Here is a 22,403-nt window from a genome sequence, read left to right as displayed (position 1 = left end):
ACAGTAGCATTAATAGGAACTTAGGATTTTGGAGAGTTTACAATGTGAGCTTTTATTCAACATACTGTATGTATATAGAAGCGTTTCAACTTCTGGTAACGTCTGAAGAAATTTATCGTAAAGTTATTTGCTCAAGTGTTAAACATTAAAGTGTGTTAAATTAAAACTCAGACTAATACGATTACTGATTCAGTGACTTTTGACCCTTGACTAAACTTAAAATATCAAGGGTCAAACGGTGTGTTTTGTTTGTGTGTGTGTGTGTGTGTTATGAGTGTTACGTGCAGAATGAATGTTCAGAAGCGGTGGCTGTAACCCTTCCCTGTTTCCATGGTGATCCCAAAGTGCTGCTGGGATGCATGACTGTTGGGAACATGTGCCAAATTCTCCTCTCTGTTACCACTCTAAGTCATTCTCACACTCGCTGCCACTCCTTCCTTCCTTAACTCTTTTTCTCTCCCTTCTCTTTTTGTCCATCCTATATCCTCACCTCCTTGCTTTGTCCCGCTGTCTTTGTCCCCAACAATTTCTATGTTTCTCTGCTTAAGGTTCTCATCTCTCGCACTCTCCCATCTTTTCCTCTCTGATTTTTTTGCGTTTCTTGTTCACTCTCTTGCCGAGCTTCTATTCATAGCTCCCTGTGGCAAGCCACACTCAGGATAAGCACTGGGTGGGTCCATATGGAGCATGTTACCATGTTCAAACCTCCTTTCACCGAGGGAAAACAGACCAAACTGAGAGCACTAGGTGAGGGCAGGTGTATGACTCCACACACCATCATGTGCCAAATTTCATCGTGTGGTCCTGTTCTAGTGTAACGCACACCTGATGCCCAGCCTTTCCAAACAGGTCAAGCATCATACCACAGTTTCGACTAGCTGTGTCTGTGTGGAGTTTGTCTTTTATTAGGAACAATTACTAATTAAATTCATATTTTTAATCAATTTTCACATGAATTTTTACTGCTGTATATCGCTGTAGCCAGCATCAATTGTGGGTTTGGGATATCTTAATTTTAACACATCAGTAATGGGTGCAATAGTAATTATGGGCATTTCATGCACATAACAATTTCACCATTATCTTTCATGTACAATACAACTTCAGCATTATCACCTCTTAAATTAAATTATTTTATTTGATTATTTTATTAAATTATTTTATTATTTGTACAGTATTTGTTTTTATTTATTCTATTTTATGTTTTATTTTTACTTGTTTTTTTTTCAGTTTTCTTTTTGTATATAGTATATATTTCTTTCTTTCTCTCTTCCATTTTTATTTGAATTTCCCCCTGGGATTAATAAAACACTACAGTGTTTATTGATCATTCATTCTTTTTCTAATCATTTTATTTATCTAATCATTTTTAATAATATCTTTTAAAGTCTTTTACCATCCCAATATCATTGCCTGCAATAATAATTACTACTGTTACAGTGACAATTGCTGTTGTTGCCATTGTTGTTATCACTGCCTGACTAGAAAAAGGTGTGAGATGTGTTATTCTGTCCTTCTCTCTCTCTCTCTTTCTCTCTCTCTCTCTCTCTCTCTCCCTCTTTCTCCTATTTTTATGTTTTTATTTCACACAAGTTTTGCCACCTTTCCAACACATAATAAAAGTCCAAAAGATTTATGACACGTAAGTAAGCCAAGACAATGTAGGCCAGGAGGCAGACGTTGAGTCACCAAAGAAGAACTAGATTCCAAGGTGAGTCTATATGTGGGGTTGAGAATAGAAGCAGTAGTTACTTTAGCCCAAGCAGTAATGCTTTCATGATAAACAGGACACCTAATGTTGGACACCTAATTATGCATGAACACATACCAAACAGTTTTCAATTATTTTCATAGCAGTTCTGACCTTGACCTCAAAAACTACACTTTAACAAACATCATAAAGAAATATACACTATATGATGTTTTTTTAGGCTGTGTGACAGTTTAAGCAAGATCTCTGACATCCCAACAACCTGCTTCACTTCTGAATGATGGTGTAGGTTAGTGATTTAACCAAATACCAGAAGTTTTTTAAGGGAATCTGGCTGAGATTAGTGGTGTGTATTTAGATTGAGAACAAAGAAATTATTTTGGGAGGTTTTTACTTTTATATACTGTATGAACAAATGTGTAGAAACATCCAAATCATTGAATTCAGGTGTTGTTTTTCAGGGGTTGGGCTTGGTGCCTTAGTTCCAGTGAAAGGAACTCTTAATGCTTCAGCATACCAAGACATTATGGACAATTTCATGCTCCCAACTTTGTGGGAACAGTTTGGGGATGATCCCTTCCTGTTCCAACATGACTGCACACCAGTGCACAAAGCAAGGTCCATAAAGACATGGATGAGCGAGTTTAATGTGGAGGAACTTGACTTGGAGTCCTGACCTCAACCTGATAGAACACCTTTGGGATGAATTAGAGCGGAGACTCTGCGAGCCAGACCTTCTCATCCAACATCAGTGCCTGACCTCACAAATGTGCTTCTAGAGGAATGGTTAAAAATTCCCATAAACACACTCCTAAACCTTGTAAGCCTTCCCAGAAGAGTTGAAGGTTTAGTAGTAGGTGTCATATTTAAGGCTTCACCCACTTTGGGTGTACATCCACATCAACAGCTATGAATAGTTGGAATACTACTTTAACCCAGTCTGACTGGTATGATTGGTGAACACTTCAGATCATAAAAATCTAAAGATGACTAACAATGAACGCCAGGGCTCAGACTGAGGGCTGTCTTTGTGAACAATTGTTCAAGCTCAATTGGCACCTCAATAGAAGGTGGATCTGTTTGGAGAATGCCATGGCTCTATGCCATGATATGCTGAGCATTGACAGTTAGTTTGAGAGTCACTGAAAGAAAACTGATCTGGCTGGACTTAACCTTTTACACCATTGATGAGTCTATGTTAAAAAAAACTGGGCCTTTTGTTTGATTCAGCCTATACTAGGCCTTTCTGGCCCACTGATCAGCACTTTATTGTGTGTGTGTGTGTGTGTGTGAGAGAGAGAGAGAGAGAGAGAGACTGCATTGCCTTTGGAATTATTGTCCATTTTGCCCCATCCACACCAACGCCACTGAGTATAAGCCTGGGCAGAAAAGAAGTGCTAGGCAAGACATTTTGGAATAAAGAGAACAGTCAATGGTGAATGATCCCAGGCAAAACCAGCAACAAACAAGGCCTGACACCAACTGACAGAAGAAGAAGAAACAAAAAGATATTTTAAGCCTTTGGTTAACCATAAAAATTCACATTTTAATAAGAACGTTACATTTCTGCAACTCAAAATAAGCTGTAAGCAGATATTTTCAATCTTTCAGTGACACTAGCCAAACCAACGGTTTTCAGGAAATTGAGGAGGAAATGTGAGAGTGATTTCTTGACCATTTTTGAAAATGCAATGCAATAATGCAATAATGATGACATCCAGGCATATTCCATAATGCCATTTAACAATGAACAGCTTCAATGAGTCAGATGTAAGTCTACTACTGTATTTAGGCATAATTTCAAATTTATAATTTAGATATTTTATAGCAAGGCTAATACGTTAATCAAGCTGCTGGCTGAGTACAATCTACTGCATGCTACTTAGAATTGTATTTCTGTATCTTGACAAATGTCCCATGAATTATGCAAGGCAAAATTATTTTCAGTTTATTATACATTGTACATTGGCTCAAGGCTCTGATTCATGACTACTATAGATATAATTTCTTACTATAATTTGTTTTATAATTTTCTTATATAATGAGTTTTAGGTTCGGCTGGTGTGAACGTGTGAAAGGTGGAACACAATGAATAACACAAATGGGTATAACATATACAAACAATTGTCTATGATCATTTGATATGATAAATAATCCCCAAACCATGGATTCCATAATTTTTTCCATGAATAATACAGTATAAGACCATTTTAACATTTAAAACTAATTATCAATTACATTAATTATTATTTGAACATCGCTAGGGTTCTATTCTTAATTTCTTTATGGATTTGCAGATTTTATCTTGACCCTCAGTGTTTCTTTAGACAAAGCGGTAATTGCTGGAGATTAATTTACATTTTGATAATCCACAAAACCCTCTAAGAACAACATTTGTGTCCATTCCATTCAGAAGGGGTTAATCAGGATCTAAGAGGAACCACTAATAACAGTGGACACCTAAAATAGAGCCACACTTCCCCGGGCTGAAGCTATCTGAGACCATTACTTTATCTCACTTATCCTGATAAAATGATCACACACAATTTAAATCAGACCACTTTAAAATTAGAACGTAAATGAACTGCTAGTAAAAATGTAAAATAACTGCTAGTATTCCAAACATACTAACATGGAAAGAGAAATATAGAAATACTCCTATTGCTGCTAGATCAGTGTATCTCTCCACCCTAATAGAAGATAACAAAAAATAATCCTAGATTCTTATTTAATACTGCAGCAAAGGTATTTAGGAATAAGACCACTACTGAAGCATGCACACCATCAATATGAATTAGTAACGATTTAATGAATTTTCCAATGACATTATCAGGCAAAATAAAAACAGAAGATTTTTCTGGGGGTGGTGGTAGCTCAAGTAGTTAAGGCTCTGGCTTGTTGACCGGAAGAGAGGGATTCGAGCCCAAGCACCGCCAAGCTGCCACCATTGGGCCCCAACCCTCCCTGTTCCAGGGGCGCTGCATCATGTCTGACCCTGCTCTCTGACCCCAACCCCCAAAAATGAGATATGCGAAGAAAGAATTTCACTGTGCAGTAATGTATATGTGACAAATAAAGACAACTTAAGATTTATTTAAAGCCAGACAATTTTTAGATTGCTAACTATGTAGAGGGCAATATAGCCATATCAGATCAGTGATTAGAATGTTTTACTTACCTTTGAGAGACCAAACTATTTTCATAACTAATTTCTTCGCCAACTATTCTTCAATATTTACACTTGTGTACTAGATCCCATACCTACCCATTTCTTCAAACAGACACTACCAGAAGCAATCACACCTTCTTATAAAATAATAAATTATTTAATTATCACTGGCTATGTATCCCAAATCCAACAGTTATCATACTCTGATAAAAAAAAAAAAAAAAACCTGACCTTAACCCCGGTCAGCTCTCCAATTGTAAGTCAATATCAAACCTCCCCCCCCACATAATATATGCTGCCACTGTTATTCTGATGACACACAGTTACTCTATATTTATTTTTCAGCAAAGCCAGCTTAACAAATTTGTGCAATGTGTAAAGAATATTATACACTGGATACTCAGGAACATTCATCAGTAGAAGGATGTTACTAAGCATCCGCTGCCTTAAGTCAGGCCTTAATTCTGACAAGAGAGAAGTACTTGTACGAGGACAACATGCAGCTAGAATTAAGCTTTCTGATTACAGACTAACTCTAAATGTCCTTTCAGTTACATCATGTGCAGCAGTACATGACCTTGGTATGATTATTGACTTGAGTCAAATTTTCATTTGAAGCTCATGGAGATAATATTACTAGGAAAACCATTTTTTCTTGTAATCATGGAACAGTTAATAACCAGTTTCTGTTCCTGTTAATGTAATTAACTAGTTTTATTGTACAGTATAAAGTTATAGAAGAGATATGATTTATATCCAGTGTCACCCAGATGAGGATGGGTTCCTTTTCAATGTTTCTTCCTCATGTCGTCTCTGGGTGTGTTCCTTTGCCCTTGTCACCTCTGGCATGATAAATAAAATAAATGTTTACATTTTCAAATTTATATATTTCTGTAAAGCTGTTTTGTAATGATGTACGTTGTAAAAAAAGTGCTTTACAAATCAATTTTACTTAAATTGAAATGAATTGATTTTATCTCAGCTAAGGTATTGTTTATTGTGTGCATATCCTTTGGTGTGTCCCCTGGTCAAAGGCAATGTTTGTGATGGCACGAAAGACCTAGTGGAACTCCACTGACAGGTCCAGCAAGGCCATCTATGGAGACACACCTGTTGCACAGTTTAACCAATGCAGAATTTATCTATTATACTGCTTCATTCAATAGTTACCTGTAGTTGTATATCTAGTGGTGTGGTTGTGTAAAAGCTTTACCACAATTTTTTGGAAGGAAGAAAAATAGAGATTATGGCTTGGTTCAGAATATGGTAAATCACCTGAGCTGCAGGTAACTCATATAGAGGTTCTTTAGTTACCACCTGTGATTATTCTTTTTTTGTGTGAATTTGTGAAATTTTAGTGTGCATTTTAATTGGAAAATATTGAGAACCTTGCCCTTGATAAAGCAGATGCCATGGAACAAGCTCTGCTCTTGACACTGTCATTATTCTGAAATGAGGAATCAAACTCTATATACTGTCTTTGAGTGTATTCTCATGTAAAATTCCCTAGGGGCACAACAGAAAAGTGCTAACCAAATCGTCCAGCAGTTTTGTGTTGGGATTCTGATTATGTCAAATCCAAGAGAGGAAAATTGGCAGTTATTATCGGTTGGTATGGAGGACATATTCTTTTGCCCTTTTCAGTCACACTTGCCAGTCAAGGGTATTTGTGAGCTCATGTATGTACAGTATAAGAGTGTAGATAGCCCTTTCTCTGAGTATAGCATTCTGCCCTGTATTGCAGTATGAGCAGCAGTTTGAAAAACGCCTTTTTATTGGTTCACTTGTCTAAGGGGAAGCACATGACAGCCTTTGTAGTTTGTTTTGTGGTCCACTATATTTGTGCATTGTGAAAACAAAGTGGTCTCAGTCTGTTTCACATTTTGACAGTTCACACCTTGACAGTTGTTGTACATAAATAAATTCAGTTTTCTGGCTTTCCAGGGGTCATGACATCCAACAACACGGTCAGCAGTGTTAGGTAGCAATATGACAGATAAGCTTATAGAGCCACTTATAGAGTTCATGTAGTGCTTAATTTGTTAGACAGCAGTAACAAAAGCGTTGTGTCAGTGACTGAAACAATACTTACTGTATAATACTTTTGGTATACAGTATGTATGTAAAATATGTAGTGCACACATATATTTTGTCTATCCCAGCTCTATGGCATGAATCATGAGTTGATATTAAGGGGTTCAGTCTCAAAAAACGATTCTGGTATTTCACTTCAAATCTCTCTTGCATACTCCATTTTTCAGCCAAATAGCAATTCAAACAGTGGATTGCGTCATGAAAAGCAAACCTTATTTAATGACACTATTCGCTATTACGCAGTATTCACCGTTAAACCAGGGTGATAAAGTCGTGGTGTGAACAAGTGCTCTGTGATCTTATCAATTCTAAGATATTCCAGAAAGAGAAGCAAGTCCCCTTTTGAGTCCGCACCAAAACCACTGAGGCCATTTGCAGTTAGTCCACTTTAATTGTACTGAGTATGGTTCATTTAAAAGGAATTATTTCTGAAAACATCCCTAAAGGGTTCACACAGAGCCAGTGGGGATCTAGGTCAAAAGCAGATTGTAATTATGGCATAATTGATGCATCACAGATATTAGATGCTTTGTTTGTTTTGCTCTCTCTCTCTCTCTCTTGTGTATGTGTGTGAACAATTTATTTTCTTTGTTTTGGGGGGGTTTGGGGGCTCATTTGCTGCCGCCCGAGCACGCACCAGTCACCGCGTGCCGTGGACTGAAGTAACACCGCTGCTCGTTGCTTTATGAATGAGTGGGTGTGGCAGAGGGTCGCAAGCGCGGCCGACGTCACGGCGCTGGCTGATATCCGCTGACGTGTTCTGGCGAAGCGTTGACATGAGCGCGAGAGGGTCGAGACTCTCGCGCGCGACCGCAACATCACAGACTCGGAGCTGCACGCGACTGGGTGAGTGTAAAGGCTGCTGTCCGAACCTGCCTCATTATAGGCCTGTAGTGAAGTAATGAATAATGCAACCTGTCAAAAGTTGGGAAATAGTATTCCCAGCATATTATTAATAAATCCAGTGTAAAGAACTATTTTCAATTTTTCCTAGAACTCACCGAGATTGTAATTAGTACCAGTATGAGAACTTCTTATCACAAGGCACTTGTCTATACTTGCAACAAAGTTTGGGGGTGCTAACTCTACAAAATCTGTTTTGAAAGCACAGACACAACAACCAGAGAGGCAGCTCGCATCAGCACCAGCGATAACAACGCAACGCAACACAACAAAACGCCCCTTTTCTTTTGCATCCGCCGTGTCGCTTCTTTGGCAGTTTTTCACTTTTTATTCCTGGCGTCTCTTGTTTTGGTGAGTGACATTCCCAGCTGAAGCCAGCAGCGTTGGATCGGTTAAGGGGGATTTGCAGCATGTTGCTGAAATTCTAACGCGGACTTGGCTTCTGACCCTTGAGACTTGAACGAAACTCATCTCTTGGCTTGATGGAGAAAGAGTCGGTCTCGGTCTGAAGTAGAGCAAGCAGCAGAAGTGTGTCGAGAGCAAGAGATATTCCTCCTATTGAGAGCTTTGCACTGAAGGTAAGTAGATTTGGTAAGTTTTGCCTCATGTGTAAAATAGAAAGAGACCGAATGCTGTTTTAACTTCTGTCCAAGTTTCACGCGCTGACTGATTTCTATTTTAGTCGCCGGAGAGGCTTCTCCTTTTCGAGCCCACACGTGGATCCGATTGCTTAACGGTGGATGGCATAGACTTAAATCGATCAAAAACTGATCTGTGGTTGTTATTGTGTTTATGGTTTAATTTACGCCTATGCACAATGCGCGTTGTTTCTCTGTTTACGGTGCTTGTGCGCGCGCGCGCGTGCCTGCGTGAGTGAGTGTGTGTGTGTGACGCATAGATTTAAGACTTGCTTTCTTTCTGCATGCTATTAGTCCGTTTTAACTTTATGACACCCTCATGTTTATTTTTAAACATCAAGCAACGATGTATTAGTTTGTCCTTATTGTGCCGATCACAATCAGGCAGAATCGAAAAGGCGTGCCCTATTGCATATACTGTGTAATTTGTCTGGTAATGTGTACCAACAACTGTGGGTGTGTCATCTGAGAATAAAGAAGAAAAGTTCAGCTCCTCAGTATCTAGTGTGTGTTTCGTGGGTTTTTTTTTTCACCGGTTGTAGAAGACTGACACACTGCAGGACATCCAACCTGGGACTTGCATTCAGTTTGGACTGTGACTCTAAGAGCAATTGAAGTAAGTTGATCAGCCTCTGTTGGATTCATTTTATACATGATTTTGCGTGTTAAGTTACAGAAACATTCGAGGTACACAGAAGAATAGTAGGTACACAAATAAACACTATGAGTTCAAGTGTTTATCAGTCCAGCTGGATGCACTAAGAGGTAATAAGTTAATTGAACGCTCAGGGTTGGGCACTCTTCAAAGTTAGGCTATAGGCTATTTTTCTTTTTGGGTAACTAACACAGCTGCGTAAACACTATTCTGGGCCCAGTATCCTCTGGATTTTGCCTCACTGTTCCTTTTTTTTTCGATCATACATTTGTGACTATTGTAGTGAAATGATTTTTAGTCTCCATCATCATCAAATCTGATTTATAAACATATAGTGTTCCGGTGTTTCTTGAGGTATATCTATAATGTAAATGAATCACACTGAGCATTCCTGACCAGAGGTATATCCTGGCAGTTCAGGAGTAAACTTAGCAAGACATCTTCAAAGGACCAGAAAGCTTTTCCTTGCCTGGGTGAGGCAGTACTTTCCTTGTGTGCTTCCTACCACCTCCTTTGTGTCTCCTTTTTTTAGTGGGATTGTTGTTGGTGACTTGAGCTTTCCAGAGAGCTCACACTCCAAACATTCCAGGCTTCTCAAGCACAGAGGAGCTGGCCAGCTCAACACAGCTGGGAACCTTATAAGACTCTGGGGCTCTGCGTCTTGAGCAATATCTCTCTCCCCTTAAACTTCCTACCCTGGCGCTGTTGGGGAAGTGGGGGTGGGGTGACCGATATCTGCATTCCAGTCTGTCTAACAGGGCAACATGCCATCTAAATCAAGGCAATTCCCATTTAGCTTACAAATACACACAGAAATGCAAGGCGGTGTAGAAATATGCTTAGAACAGCCTAGAAGCATGCATACTGTAAGCTGCCTTTCTGTCTTGGAAAGTGTCTTGCATGTTCATCTGCACACAAGAAAAAACGCTTCATCCCCCCGTAAAAGCACATGATATTCATCTGCACCAGAGCAAAGCAGTTAAAAGAGAAAACCATTGTCCAGTGTTCTTTTTTTATTTTTTGCTCTCTTGGCTGCACCCAAAGTTGTTTTTGAAAAAAAAAGACCAGTCCATGTGCAAAGAACTGGGGCCAGGGCACCGTGAGTGATAAAGTGACATAAGAGCGATGGAGAGATACTGGGAAAGGAAGAAAGGAATGGAGGGAAGAAAAGTAAAGACGAGTGCTGATTCTGTAGAGGATGGGATAGGGGTGCTGGTTGGAATTCAAAAACTCAAAAAGAAAGAGAAAGTGAACAAAGTGGACAAAGTTCCAGAGAACAAGCGCAAAGACGGAAAAAAAACAGAAAGGAACACAGATAAAGTTAGATGTTATCCGAACTGATCATGAGAGCTACCTTGTGGTGTGCACTTTTTAATACTGATGTATGTGGAATCCACAGCATCTGATTTTGGAACTTTGTCCTTTAGCCCGGAAATCTCACCATCTCAACATTTTATGGTATAATATTCAAAAATGCAGTAAAGTTTCCAAAAACATAAGGGCACTGCATTGTGGTTTGTTTATGAACTACAGTCCTGTTGTATCTTGACTCTGAGTCTGACATCTGCAATGTTTACAGGAGAGTTCCATCGCTGACCTAACACACCTGAACCAGTTAGTCAGGTCAGTAGCTTAAAAGAAGCAAGCTCGTCAGCTCCAGTGAATGCTCAATGTTTGCAGTTGGTGATTACATTCTCCTGATTGGATGCCAGCAGTATTCAGTGCCATTTTGGAGATGTAACACTGTACTGCATTATGACAACAATGAAAAAAGTCTAGGTGGATTAATATTTTAACACCAAACATGGTAGTAAATGAGTTACTGCTAAAAACAATGATCACTGCACTCCCTGTGGTCACTAACCGTTAGAGATGTAAGTGTGTGTATGTATGGTCTTCTGTAACAAATGGACTGGCATCCCATCCAGGGCGTATTCCCGCCTTATACCAAGTGTTGATGGGATAGGCTCTGGCTCTACCCTGACCAGGTTTCTGAAGGAGTGTGAGTGAGTGAACGGATAGATAATGATTGAGTTCCAACTTAATCTCAATTTTTGGAATTTATGAATCATTAATAAATCAGTTGATCACTGATTCATGAGTTGATTCATGATTCATCAGTTCCAAACACTGAGATAAAAGTTGGAACATAAACATTATCTATCCACTCACTCACTCACACAGGGGAAAGACAATGAATGGACTTTGAAGCTGCACACATTTTCATGAGAACCTCTGGGTATCATTGTCTATATCCAGATGTTCTACTTTGTTATAGATCTAGTCCTGCTTCTACTTCTCATACATACTGGTAGATGATACTGACCCAGAAACACAGCATGGAAGGCCAGCTTGCAAGACACTTTCAGGGAGTAGACAGAGATCAAGTATCCAGAGATCAAGTTTTGGGCTTACAGAGCTTATGTAAAGTCAGTGGGAGTGAGAGGGATCAGATCCAAAAGCAACACTTGGAGTGAAGACAACATCTTCAATGAAGCGCCACAAAATCATTCTCGGCCCAATCGCTATCGCGATTTCGGTAAAGCGTTGTTTTGTGTCGTTGTTACATCTCAGGAAGTTGAAGTTGTGTGCATAATTTTTTGTCTAACTTTTAATAAGTTTTCATAAAGCTGTCTTTAGAAGGTGTGGGACTCATTAAAGCAGAATTAAGCAGCCCCATTAACACCTCGTCTGTGTTTATATGAGTGTGGGGGGAAAAAAGGAAAAATGAACAGAGTCTTACAAGCAAAAGAAAAAAGAATAAATACATTTTTAGTCTTTTCTTTCTATCCTTGAAGCCTAGAAGTTTTGTTCTATGCTGCCTAAGTAAGTGACAAGTAACTATGTTAGCATCTAGCTCAACAATTAAACTCAGTTTGCCAATCACATGTGTATGGTACAAAAACACATTTGTTTGCTTGCTGTCTGCTGTCTGCAATGCAGGACACCCGTGGAGTCGTCAGTCAGACAGTGTTAGACCACTGTAATGGAATTAAAATGCAACTGAATAGACTTTTCTTTTCTGGAACTGCATAATACAAACCTCATTTGTCTCCAAAACAAATCGCACAGATATGATTATACTTGCACATCAGGGAAACCCTGAACCACAGGTTATGTTTTGTGCCATCAAATGTTGCTTGGCTGGCTGCTTCAAGCTGGGAGTTGCCGGAGTGGCATGTGTTTAATACGTTTAAACAGCTGAAACTGGGAGGCTACCATCACAGCCCTTTTCAGAAATGTGCCGTCAAAACAAGGCACAGAGCATTTCTCATGCTTAAAATGGAATGCATTTGCATTATGCAGTACAGTGTTTGTTGGTGTAAATGTTGGTGAGGACAGGTACCAAGTATAGGCAAGATCAATTAAAGAGACAGCAGTCAACAGCGGTACAATGCAATAACAGTATGTCGAGACATTCCAGTTAGATTGGTAGGCTGGATGTTTTTCTAATCTTCATCTGTCCAGTTCCAGTGAGATCACAGAATTAGACTCCTGTCCTGATTGAAATCCTGATGTAGTCTTCAGCTGTTTTAGTACAAACGCATGTTGTTTGTTCCGAGATGCTTTTCTACTCACCATGGCTATAAAGAGTGGTTATTTGAGTTACCGTAGCCTCCTCTGTCTCTGACGTTTCTCATCAACAAGGCATCTGCTGCTCACTGGATGTATTTTGTTCTCCACTCCAGCCATTAATTGTTTTTCTCCGCACATTAAATATAGGCAAGGTCACTTAAGCTGACTCACATCTACAATGTGTTGAGGGGTTGTGACTAAATAAACTGAAAAGTAACAAACTTATAATAGGATAACTTAATAAATATGAAGCTATCTATCCGCTGTGCAGTAATTTATCTGCACATGACGTGTAAAAAGAGTCTGTTTTTCAAAGAGCACACATAATCCCTGGTGTCAGTGTACTTTTTTCCATCACTGATGGCTGCTTGGCGCCTATTGGTGATGGGCATGTAGCTAACAACAGTATAGATTTTTCCATTGCTTTTCAGAAATGTTCTGCAGGGCACAAGGCAGGATGTGTGTGTTTGTGTGTGCTTACCCCATGACCTACTGTCTTTGTGCTAGATGTAGCTGGTTATATGCATGCACATGCATGTTATTACATGCATATTATTATTATTATTATTATTAGCCATGTTTTTCTGTGTATAGTTAGATGTTTATGCTGCATTCCATAAGTGTGACATCATCAGCCAGTCAACAGTCCACTGTCACACAGTCAAAAAGGCCCTTCCTGTTTGCATTGAAAGCCTATGTCCCAAGAGAGATAGTGTCAGAAACACAGAAATACTCAGAAAGAGAGAAGCAGGGAGAGAAGGACAGACAAACGGAGCAACAGTGTCAATAACTGAGAGAGAGAGGGAGAGAGGGAGAGAGATGGGTGTAGAACAGAAACAGTAGCCTTCTTCTCTTTAGCTAGCTTTTTCTCTTTTCTCAGCTCTAACCCTCAGCCTACGATGACAGCTCTATGGGCTATAAGAGCATCTCAGTAATGGAATTGACATACAGTATGTCTTTGTGAGAGTGTGGTGTATACTCTGTCTCTCTCTCTCTCTCTCTCTCTCTCGTTTTCTCTCTCTCTCTCTCTATCTGTGGTTCCAAGTTGCATGCAGGGTGGAATTAAAGCGGGCCTTGTGTACAGCCCTGCGGCATTCCTCTGCTCCCCCAGAGGTGGACCGCCTGATCCCAGCTTGGCCTGCTGTGCCTGCAGCCTGAGCTCATGAGGTGTTTACCCTGGCAAGGCCTTGTATTTGATCAACCTGTTTGTCCAATCCACCCCTTCTTTACACCATCTCCACTCCCTGTCTTTTCATATTTTTGTCTTTACGTAATGTAGGAATGCAAGATGTGTTGCATTAGGTGTGTCTTAATTAGTGTTCATTAGAGCCTATATATACACCACTTAAAGGGTTATATTCCACTTCTTGCTGATTAAGAAGTAAAAAGAAAACATCTGTTTGTTGAACTCAAATTTGCTCATAATTTCTTTTTCATTTTCAGTTTTCCGGAAAAAAATCGGCAAGTTTAAATGACCTACTCGAACTCTTCTTTTGTTCCCGTAGCTCTCTGTGCTAATTCAGTTGGCTCTTTCAGCCTGCAGTGTTTACACGTCAAAGTGTGAAGATTTATCCAAAATTCTGACAGCTCAAGTAAATTTCAACATTCCCGCAACTAGCACACAAGTGCAAATGCCTGGTAACAGCACCCTGTCCTGCACCTCAAGACACTCATTAACAAAGCCAGGCTGAAAAATGCAGAGCTCAAATGCTGATTCATTGTATTCATTGTTTTGTGAAACCTGATGGTGTCTTGTGCACAAGTTTAGACAAGAAAGGCATTTGAAATGGGGAAGAAATGATCATGCAATAGTGTGCTATATGTTTCTGCAACATATTTAGCTTTTAGCTTTGCACTGTTTCTGTTGGTCTCTTCATTATGACAGATAAGACCTGTATGATATTTGTAAATATGCAATGTATCTGAACTCAGCTCATCCACAGACAAATTAGCCCTAAGCCTGAAAGAGCCTGGCACTGTAAATCAGATGTTCAGGTACTCAACCATAGCTCAGTCCTGTGATTAAGCCTTGGCGCTGGAGTAGCTGGGTGAAGACTTAATGAGATTAGCCTCTTCACTTGAGCGGGTTGGTTAAAGAACCTCATGTTTAACCTCTGTGCAATGTCCAGCCGAGAATATTAGGTTATGTGCATGGTGCCTCTTTATCCTTCCATTCCCTTCATAGGTACAAACATAAAGTAGAAAAGCTGACCTGCTATAAAAAAGCAGATTGCAGTAAAGCAAACACAGATAGGAATTCTGACGTCACTGGATTTAATTCAGTGTCTTGTTCATGATGGTTATGATCAACAAAAGAACTGTTTGAACAGATTAGACTGGAGCTTTACAGTTAAGTCTTGTATCTTATCTCAAGTCTGGTGTTTTGTCCAATGTCTAAATAGAAAAACTGGTAAGATGACAACCGCAAGAAGAAGCTTAATATTCAGACGTCCAGTAAACCTGGATGACCCCTGAACCTTCAGCCATTCCTGGCACTCTGTCAGTTTCATTCCATTTCCATCTACATCAAAAAAACTTTAAGCTACTGAAGAATGAGGAGCATCTGCTGACCCTGCTCTACCTCAATAACCTCCCATAATTCTTTGCTTAGCCTCTGAAGCAATGAATCAAAGTGGGATTATATGAGGCTGGAAGTGGAACAGGGTTTGTTTATTAGCACTGGAGCTCAGGGCAGCCACCGCTTCAGGGGTAACAGCACGACTTCGTTCTCCACTATCATGATCTCCTGCTCTTAAGAACAGGGAACTACAGTCAAGTGATGGTGATTGACTATGTAGGCTGGCAGGAACTATGTGCGTGTGAATTCAAGTGCATGCATTACAGAGTGAGGCAGTTTTTTTGGATGCTAGTGTTATCTGGGTGTGGGTATGTGTGTTTGCGTTTTGCCGTGTGCTGACAGTGCTCACAGGCACCTGCAACGTGTCACCCAAGCCAACAGCACTTTTCAGCAAACATCTGCCCCACTTCGCCACCAAGACCCATTCCAGCGGCACACGGCTCAGAGAAGCGCTCAGGGAAAATAATAATCCGAGCTGCATATGGCTTCCACACTGACTAGGTGACGTAACAGCTCTGAAGATAAAAACAAGATATAGAACATCCTGTACTATGACAGCTACAAATCATTCGCATATAACACAACCAAAATGAACATTTCGCAACAATACACTATATTTGTGATATCAGTAGTGTATGTTCATCGAGTGATAATATGATAGTCATACACTGTTCTTGTTTTGAGAAAAACCCATCCTATGACGTTTCAGCCTGATTACCATACATCAGTAAGAGCAGTATGTAGATCACGATAATAACAGGTTTGGATGTGCAGTGCCAGCATACTTGGAGAGCTTGAAATTCTGCATTGATAAGATGCTGTGACCTGTCCCTGCTACAGTGAGATAAAACACAGTAAACAATTGAAGTTCTTTTCATCTCATGCCTTTGCCACTCTATTTTTATTGCTTTCTCTCTTCCAGCCTCTCCCCTGTTTATCTCTATAGTTTCTTTGTTCCTCCTTCACTTTTCCTGTGTGGGCCACCTTGGTTTTGCAGCCTCCGTCTCCTCTGCTGTCTCTGCCTTGTTCTTCCACACCCTCTACTGTCACTCTTTCTCTCTACAGCCTCTTTGTGCTGCAAATATTTTCTACCTTCCTCCACCTCTGTCCTCTTTCCATTCCTTCTTTCACACGCCCTGTCCAGATGCCATTTCCTGTATACTTTTCCCTCTTCCCCCTTTTCCTTCCTTTATCTTCAATGTTTCTTTGGTCTTATCTTATTTTGATGTGTGTGTGTGTGTACTTACAAGCTGCCCACATAGTAAGCCATCCTTTTGCTATTACTTCCTCTTCCCTTTAACTCTTGCAATGTTGGGAAAGACGGCTGTTTATCTCATGTTTAGAGGACAACAATTAGATCATGCACCACCTCAGTAAAGGTATGATGCACAGTGAAGGCTGTATCAAGGATGAGCTTCCAGACAGCCTGGCTGAACACTTAGTGCAGAGTGTAAGAGGAAGAGTAGGTGTGAAGCATGTGACAGTTCAAGGCTAGTCTACAGTTTGTGAATTGGGGACATACGAGTGGCTCAGTACAGCTGTGGCGCCCTAAATGTCTGCTGTCTCCTCTGCCCGATTTAGCTCACAACCCTGCTGTCAGCCTGCCTGCCCCTTCAGTGCCTGGGGAGTCTGCAGTCGAGGGATGGTTAAGTGTGTGTGTGTGTGTGTGTGTGTGAGATGAAGCAGGGATGGGGTATTTGTGGCTGTAATAAATACCAGAGGGTGGGTGTTTCAAAAATGGGATGTGGTTTTTATATCCAAAGGATGTTTATTGGACAGAAAACCATCATTTTGCATTCATATGAATTGCAGTAAACAGTTAAATTATTTGTTTGTTTATAAAGTATCTGACAGTGGTGCTGTCTGTAATTAAAACCACATTCAAATCAGCACTTGTTCTAGTGCGTTATGATTTCTTTAGTGATAATTCATCCGCAAGGACTGCTTTAAGATTAATAATAAATGGGTTACAAATGTATTGATAATTAACCAAGAAAAGAGTAGAATCATTGATCTGGTGAAGTTTTCTGTAAGGAGCCATTTATGTACCATTTCTGTAAGGAATCTCTCATGTCAGAACGCAGCACGTTTTTACAGGACAGAGGACTTTCTGTTTTCTCTGTAACATTAGTTTTTGCCTCATTAACTTCAAGAGAAAAAAGAGTGAAATCGGTGAGAGATTGACTGTTTGTAGCTGCCATAACATACGTGATCACAGTAACCGTTTCATGGATTTTCCACAACATGGAATCTAACAACAAATGTTTAAAAAGCATGTTTACAGTACTTGGCAAGGAATTAAAGGAACGGTATACAAGGAATTAAACACTTCCAGAAATGCTATTAGTGGAAATTCATAACTTCCACTTCACGTCAGGTCATAGCAAACCATCTCTTGATTATTTTCCTGTAACAGTCTTTACAATTCCCTCTCATACAACTCATTAACTGTCTCATTAACTTGTAACATATCAAGTGCAAAGACAAACAGAATAACAATCAGAATGAAACTACAAGTAGGAGCTGTCTTTCTGTTGTTGACCCATATAACCTATGTGAATAGGAGTACATGCTTTAGTGGGATGTTTTCCAGATGTTTCAGCTGTCTGTCTTTGCCCACCACATATTGACACAAACTGATCCAGCAGACATTCCGTAATACTTCCCAGGCTAGCCACTCGTCCATTCAGAGGAAGCTGGCTGACTAATTTGTCTCTCTGTCTCTCTGCCTGCCACAGTTTGTATGGCCTAGTTTAAACAGTGTGACATACATTACGCCAAATACAACATGACTGAACTCCTTTTTATAGGGAGCCCTAGATTCTCATGTCCATTTTCATAAACATGCCCAATGAACTCTCTGTTCTGGCCACACTGGCCACTTCTCCCACTTACTCTCCCTTTCTGGACATGCCAGAGGGGCCAAGAGGGCATCACTTTCTCAGGCTCTGCTTCTGCACTGGGCACTGCTCTGCCTTCTAGTATCCAGCTGGGCTTCAGACGGATGGTGGAAAGGCCTTCATTGACCAAAGTGTGGGAACAGGAGGCGTACATCTTGCTCATGCTTGTGACTGACACCGCTGCCACTCTCAGGGCGATGACCTCATGCATGTTCACAGCCTCACAGTGGGCCTATTGAGCATGGGCAAAAAAAAAAAAAAAGTTTTTCTTTAAAGTGGTTACACTGATATACAAATAAGAGTTGATGTAATGTTTAGATCATAGCTGTTTGTATTTCAGTTTCGAAATATACCAGTCGACCAGTAGAGGTCAGTGTTCATAATCTGTGCTACAAAAGCTTGTTAAAGTAAGTGGTGTCCTGAACTATAGCTAATTTAGCCACATTCCTGGGGGAAATCTAGTGCATGCCACTATAAAGTATATAGTCACTCATTAATTAAAATTATTTAATGCAATTAATGCAATGACCATGGCCAAGAAGCAATTTTTCAGACATGGTCATTAACATGGTCAAATATTTGAGCAATATTCCATACACAGGAGAGCTGTTGTACTGAATAATCAGCATGGCTGTGATTCAGTCGTAGGCACAATGATGGTAGGATGAGAAAGAAATTGCATCTGTATTGAGCATTGAAATATACTAATGCCTTTTAATAATAATCGCAATCTTGGAACTCGGAATTAACTGGTTAATTAATAATGACAATTATATCAGATTTCTACATTTCTGTGTTCGTTTATTGGTACATACACAGACCAGGCATGACATTATGACCACCTGCCTAATATTGTGTTGGCTGCTGCCAAATCAGGCCTGACCCATCATGCATCATGTATTCTGACACCTTTCTATCAGAACCAGCATTAACTTCTTCAGCAATTTGAGCAACAGTAGCTGTTGGATCAGATCACACAGGCCATCCTTCGCTCCCCACGTGCATCAGTGAGCCTTGGTCGCCCATGACCCTGTTCACCACTGTTCCTTCCCTGGACCACTTTTGATAGATACTGACCACTGCAGACCGGGAACACCCCACAAGAGCTGCAGTTTTGGAGATGCTCTGATCCAGTGGTCTCGCCATCACAATTTGGCCCTTCATCAAACTCGCTCAAATCCTTACGCTTGTCCATTTTTCCTGCTTCTAACACATCAACTTTGAGGACAAAATGTTCACTGCTGTCTAATATATCCCACCCACTAACAGGTGCCATGATGAGGAGATAATCAGTGTTATTCACTTCACCTGTCAGTGCTTATAATGTTATGCCTGATCGGTGTATGCCTAGATGCATGCAACATTATAAGTAACTGTAAATGTGATATATATACATCATACTGTTTATCAGCTTTTCTCACTCTTGGCCCTGGAGTACCCCTGGTCTCTGTTTTGAGCTGTTAATGATGTTTTGTTACACAACCAGGTTTAATATATTAACAACTCTTTGCTATTCCTGCTTTTAACTCAATTCTGTTTTGTAACCCACATTTCATTTAAAAAATTCCACACTACTTCTTTCCCTTGTCACAAAGCATACCAAACAAATTAGATTATTTCTTGTACCTGTATTGCATGTTCTAATTTTTTTTTATAAACATGGATTTGTGTGACAGTCAAAGCTGCATGAATATTATAATGCAACCTGCAATTAACAGTGTACAGGTATCACATGGCAAAATCAGCCAGAATTAAGAGTGAAGACAGGCTGTGACTTTTCCAGACCAGATCCAGATCATTTAACACACCACGTGAAAATGAAATGCAAGCTGATGTGAATAGAATACAGAGCAAACTGATTCCATCGATATAAAAACGCTTCAGTTGATTGTTTTTAAACCTCATATAGGAATTGTGAATTATTGAGCGATCATGCGCGAGCGACCTGTGTTTTGTAATCTCCTCGTGTGTGTGTGTGCTAGTGTTTGTGTGTGTGTATGAGTGTGTGCGAGTGTGTGTGTGTATATATGAGTGTGTGTGTGTGTATGAGTGTGTGCGTGTGCGAGTGTGTGTGTATATATGAGTGTGTGCGTGTGTGTGTTTATGAGTGTGTGTGTGTATATATGAGTGTGTGCGTTTATGAGTGTGTATTGCGGAACGGCACGGGTTAACAGAGCTCGAGACACACTCCGGTATGGGGCGGTGCTGCGCATCTGATTGGCTACCGTTTGTCTTACGCAATTGATTCGGGGTTGAGTTGAGTCGGCATGACGCAAAGAGTGAGGGGTGTGTGTTATGCGCGGAATCAACTGTAGAAACAATAACATTTAAGCGAGACCCCCTACACGGCGAACACGACAGGTTTAAATGCGGTCGTGAGAAAAGCGGAACAGTCAGCAGAGTCACAGGCGACTTTTCAGCATCCGGGAAACTTCTTTTTCGGCTCAACGCGAAGGCACGAGCGAAGAAGATGCCTCCTTTGTGACAGGCTCGAGCGAATGAGCTCTCTTCACAACTTCATCTCATTTCGCGTTTTTTTCTTTAGACCTCCTGCGCCCGGACTGGCATGTGGGTCAATTCTGGAAGCGTTGGAAGGTAGGGATCTGTGTCAGGTTTTGAAGGAGAAGTGAATCACATGCACGGCAGCTGGAATTAGCTTAGTGAAAAATCAAGACACCGTTACACTGAGTGTTGCAATTCAATGCTGCGTCTATTTGGGTGGAATTGCAGCTGTCACAGCAGACTATCTGCAGTTTGTGCTGCTTCACACACCTGGGTTTGTTTTCCTTTGTCCGGTCGCGGTAAGGCGCATGGGCTTGGCTCCGCTCTGCTGCATCTTTTCCTTTTTTTTGCTTTGCACAAGATATTTGCGGCTTACTTCTGAAACCCATTCCCCCACCTCATATACCCCCCCCATACACACACCTACACACACACACACAAACAAAAGCTTTAGTTAACAGTTTATCTCCAGAGCCAAAAAATTCCCATTCCATAAGCACGCGCTTGATTTGCATTTCTTAATGAAATGCATTCTCAATGAATAGAAATGCTTGGAAATATGAATGAATGGGCTGCTTGTCAATGGCCGCGCTGAAGCTTCTCTTCTCTTGAGCATCTCTTCACCTGATGTAATCGCAGGAAATACTCTGAATCTGTTTTCTTCCTTGAATGTTGGCTTTTGTTTATTTTTAGCAACCAGGCCACAATCCCAGATTATTTCCTCCAGTCTACTTATTTAATGTTCAGACCCAAAAAAAAAACAAAACAAACAATAGCACATGCAATTCAGACTCATACACAAGCTTAGATAGGCTGGTGAATGTTGTCTACACTGACAGCACTGCTATCAAGCATTAAAGTGTCCTCACATTTCCCCTATAATCCTTAGTGGCTTAGTGTTTAGCACATTTGCCCCGGGTTTCTGTAGTTTGATTGTTGTGCTTTGGGGGTTTCCTTTGGGTACTTCTGTTTTCTGCCCCCCATCCAAAGGCGTGTGTTGTAGGCTGATTGGCATTTCTGAATTGTGTGAAAGTGAGATTATGCCCTGAACTAGGTTGGCACCCCATCCACGGTAGCCCCCACCTAGCACTGAGTCCGCGGGACAGGCTCCAGGCTCTTAATGACCCTGTGTAGGATTTATCTGTTCCTGCAGATAAAGAAAAGTACATTTCTTTGCTCTGTAGCGATCTGTAAGGGAAAGAAGTTGTTATGAGTTTGCAAAATACACACACCATTTCCACTGCCAATAGTTTGGGATTAAAACTCCTTCCAGAAAAGATATATAATGCGTAGCTGGTTAAGTACTTGAAGTATTTGCATAGCCTGCATTTCTTGCACAAACAAAGAGATGATACTGGGAAATGGCACTGCAATAAAACACACACACACTTTTTCAGATAAAAAGAGACTCAACCTCGAAATTAACTTTGGCAGCAGTGTTGGAACTTAAGGAAGGAGTCCTGGCCAGACTTAATGAGCCTTACTCTGTCCTTGGCTGAGTTTACCTTTCAGGGCTAAAGGTGTGGATATGTTTGGTGAGCATCAGACAGCTGAGGTCCACAGGACCGCAATCACTGGGAGTGTTTTGCCTAGTTAACCATTGCAGAGAGGTTGCTTGGCAGGTTGCTATGTTGTTCACTAGCATCCTGATTCATGCATGCATGCATTTAAGTGCAT

At 40.5% G+C, this 22,403-nt stretch overlaps 1 protein-coding gene and 1 long non-coding RNA gene across 7 annotated transcripts in view; one reads left to right on the top strand and one right to left on the bottom strand.

Moving 5' to 3' along the window:
- The window catches only part of LOC131343673 (uncharacterized), a 69,812-nt gene that overhangs the window by 14,606 nt on the left and 32,803 nt on the right, over positions 1–22,403 (bottom strand). The gene's annotated exons all lie outside the window — the stretch shown is intronic.
- Positions 7,685–22,403, top strand: part of rhobtb4 (Rho related BTB domain containing 4) — a 38,489-nt gene continuing 23,770 nt past the window's right edge. For 2 of the 6 annotated variants that reach the window (XM_058375509.1, XM_058375508.1), the window contains exon 1: positions 20,335–20,819. In XM_058375509.1, coding sequence (XP_058231492.1) covers positions 20,791–20,819 — 29 coding nt within the window. In that variant the 5' untranslated portion in view covers positions 20,335–20,790. Of the gene's footprint in view, positions 7,821–8,080; positions 8,456–8,973; positions 9,132–10,749; positions 10,794–20,334; positions 20,820–22,403 lie in introns of those variants that run through there. The other 4 variants (XM_058375513.1, XM_058375512.1, XM_058375515.1 and 1 more) reach the window with 4 other exon arrangements.

This window comes from Hemibagrus wyckioides, linkage group LG22 (assembly GCF_019097595.1).
Source record: "Hemibagrus wyckioides isolate EC202008001 linkage group LG22, SWU_Hwy_1.0, whole genome shotgun sequence".
Taxonomy (NCBI): domain Eukaryota; kingdom Metazoa; phylum Chordata; class Actinopteri; order Siluriformes; family Bagridae; genus Hemibagrus; species Hemibagrus wyckioides.
This window is presented reverse-complemented; position numbering and strand designations above follow the sequence as displayed.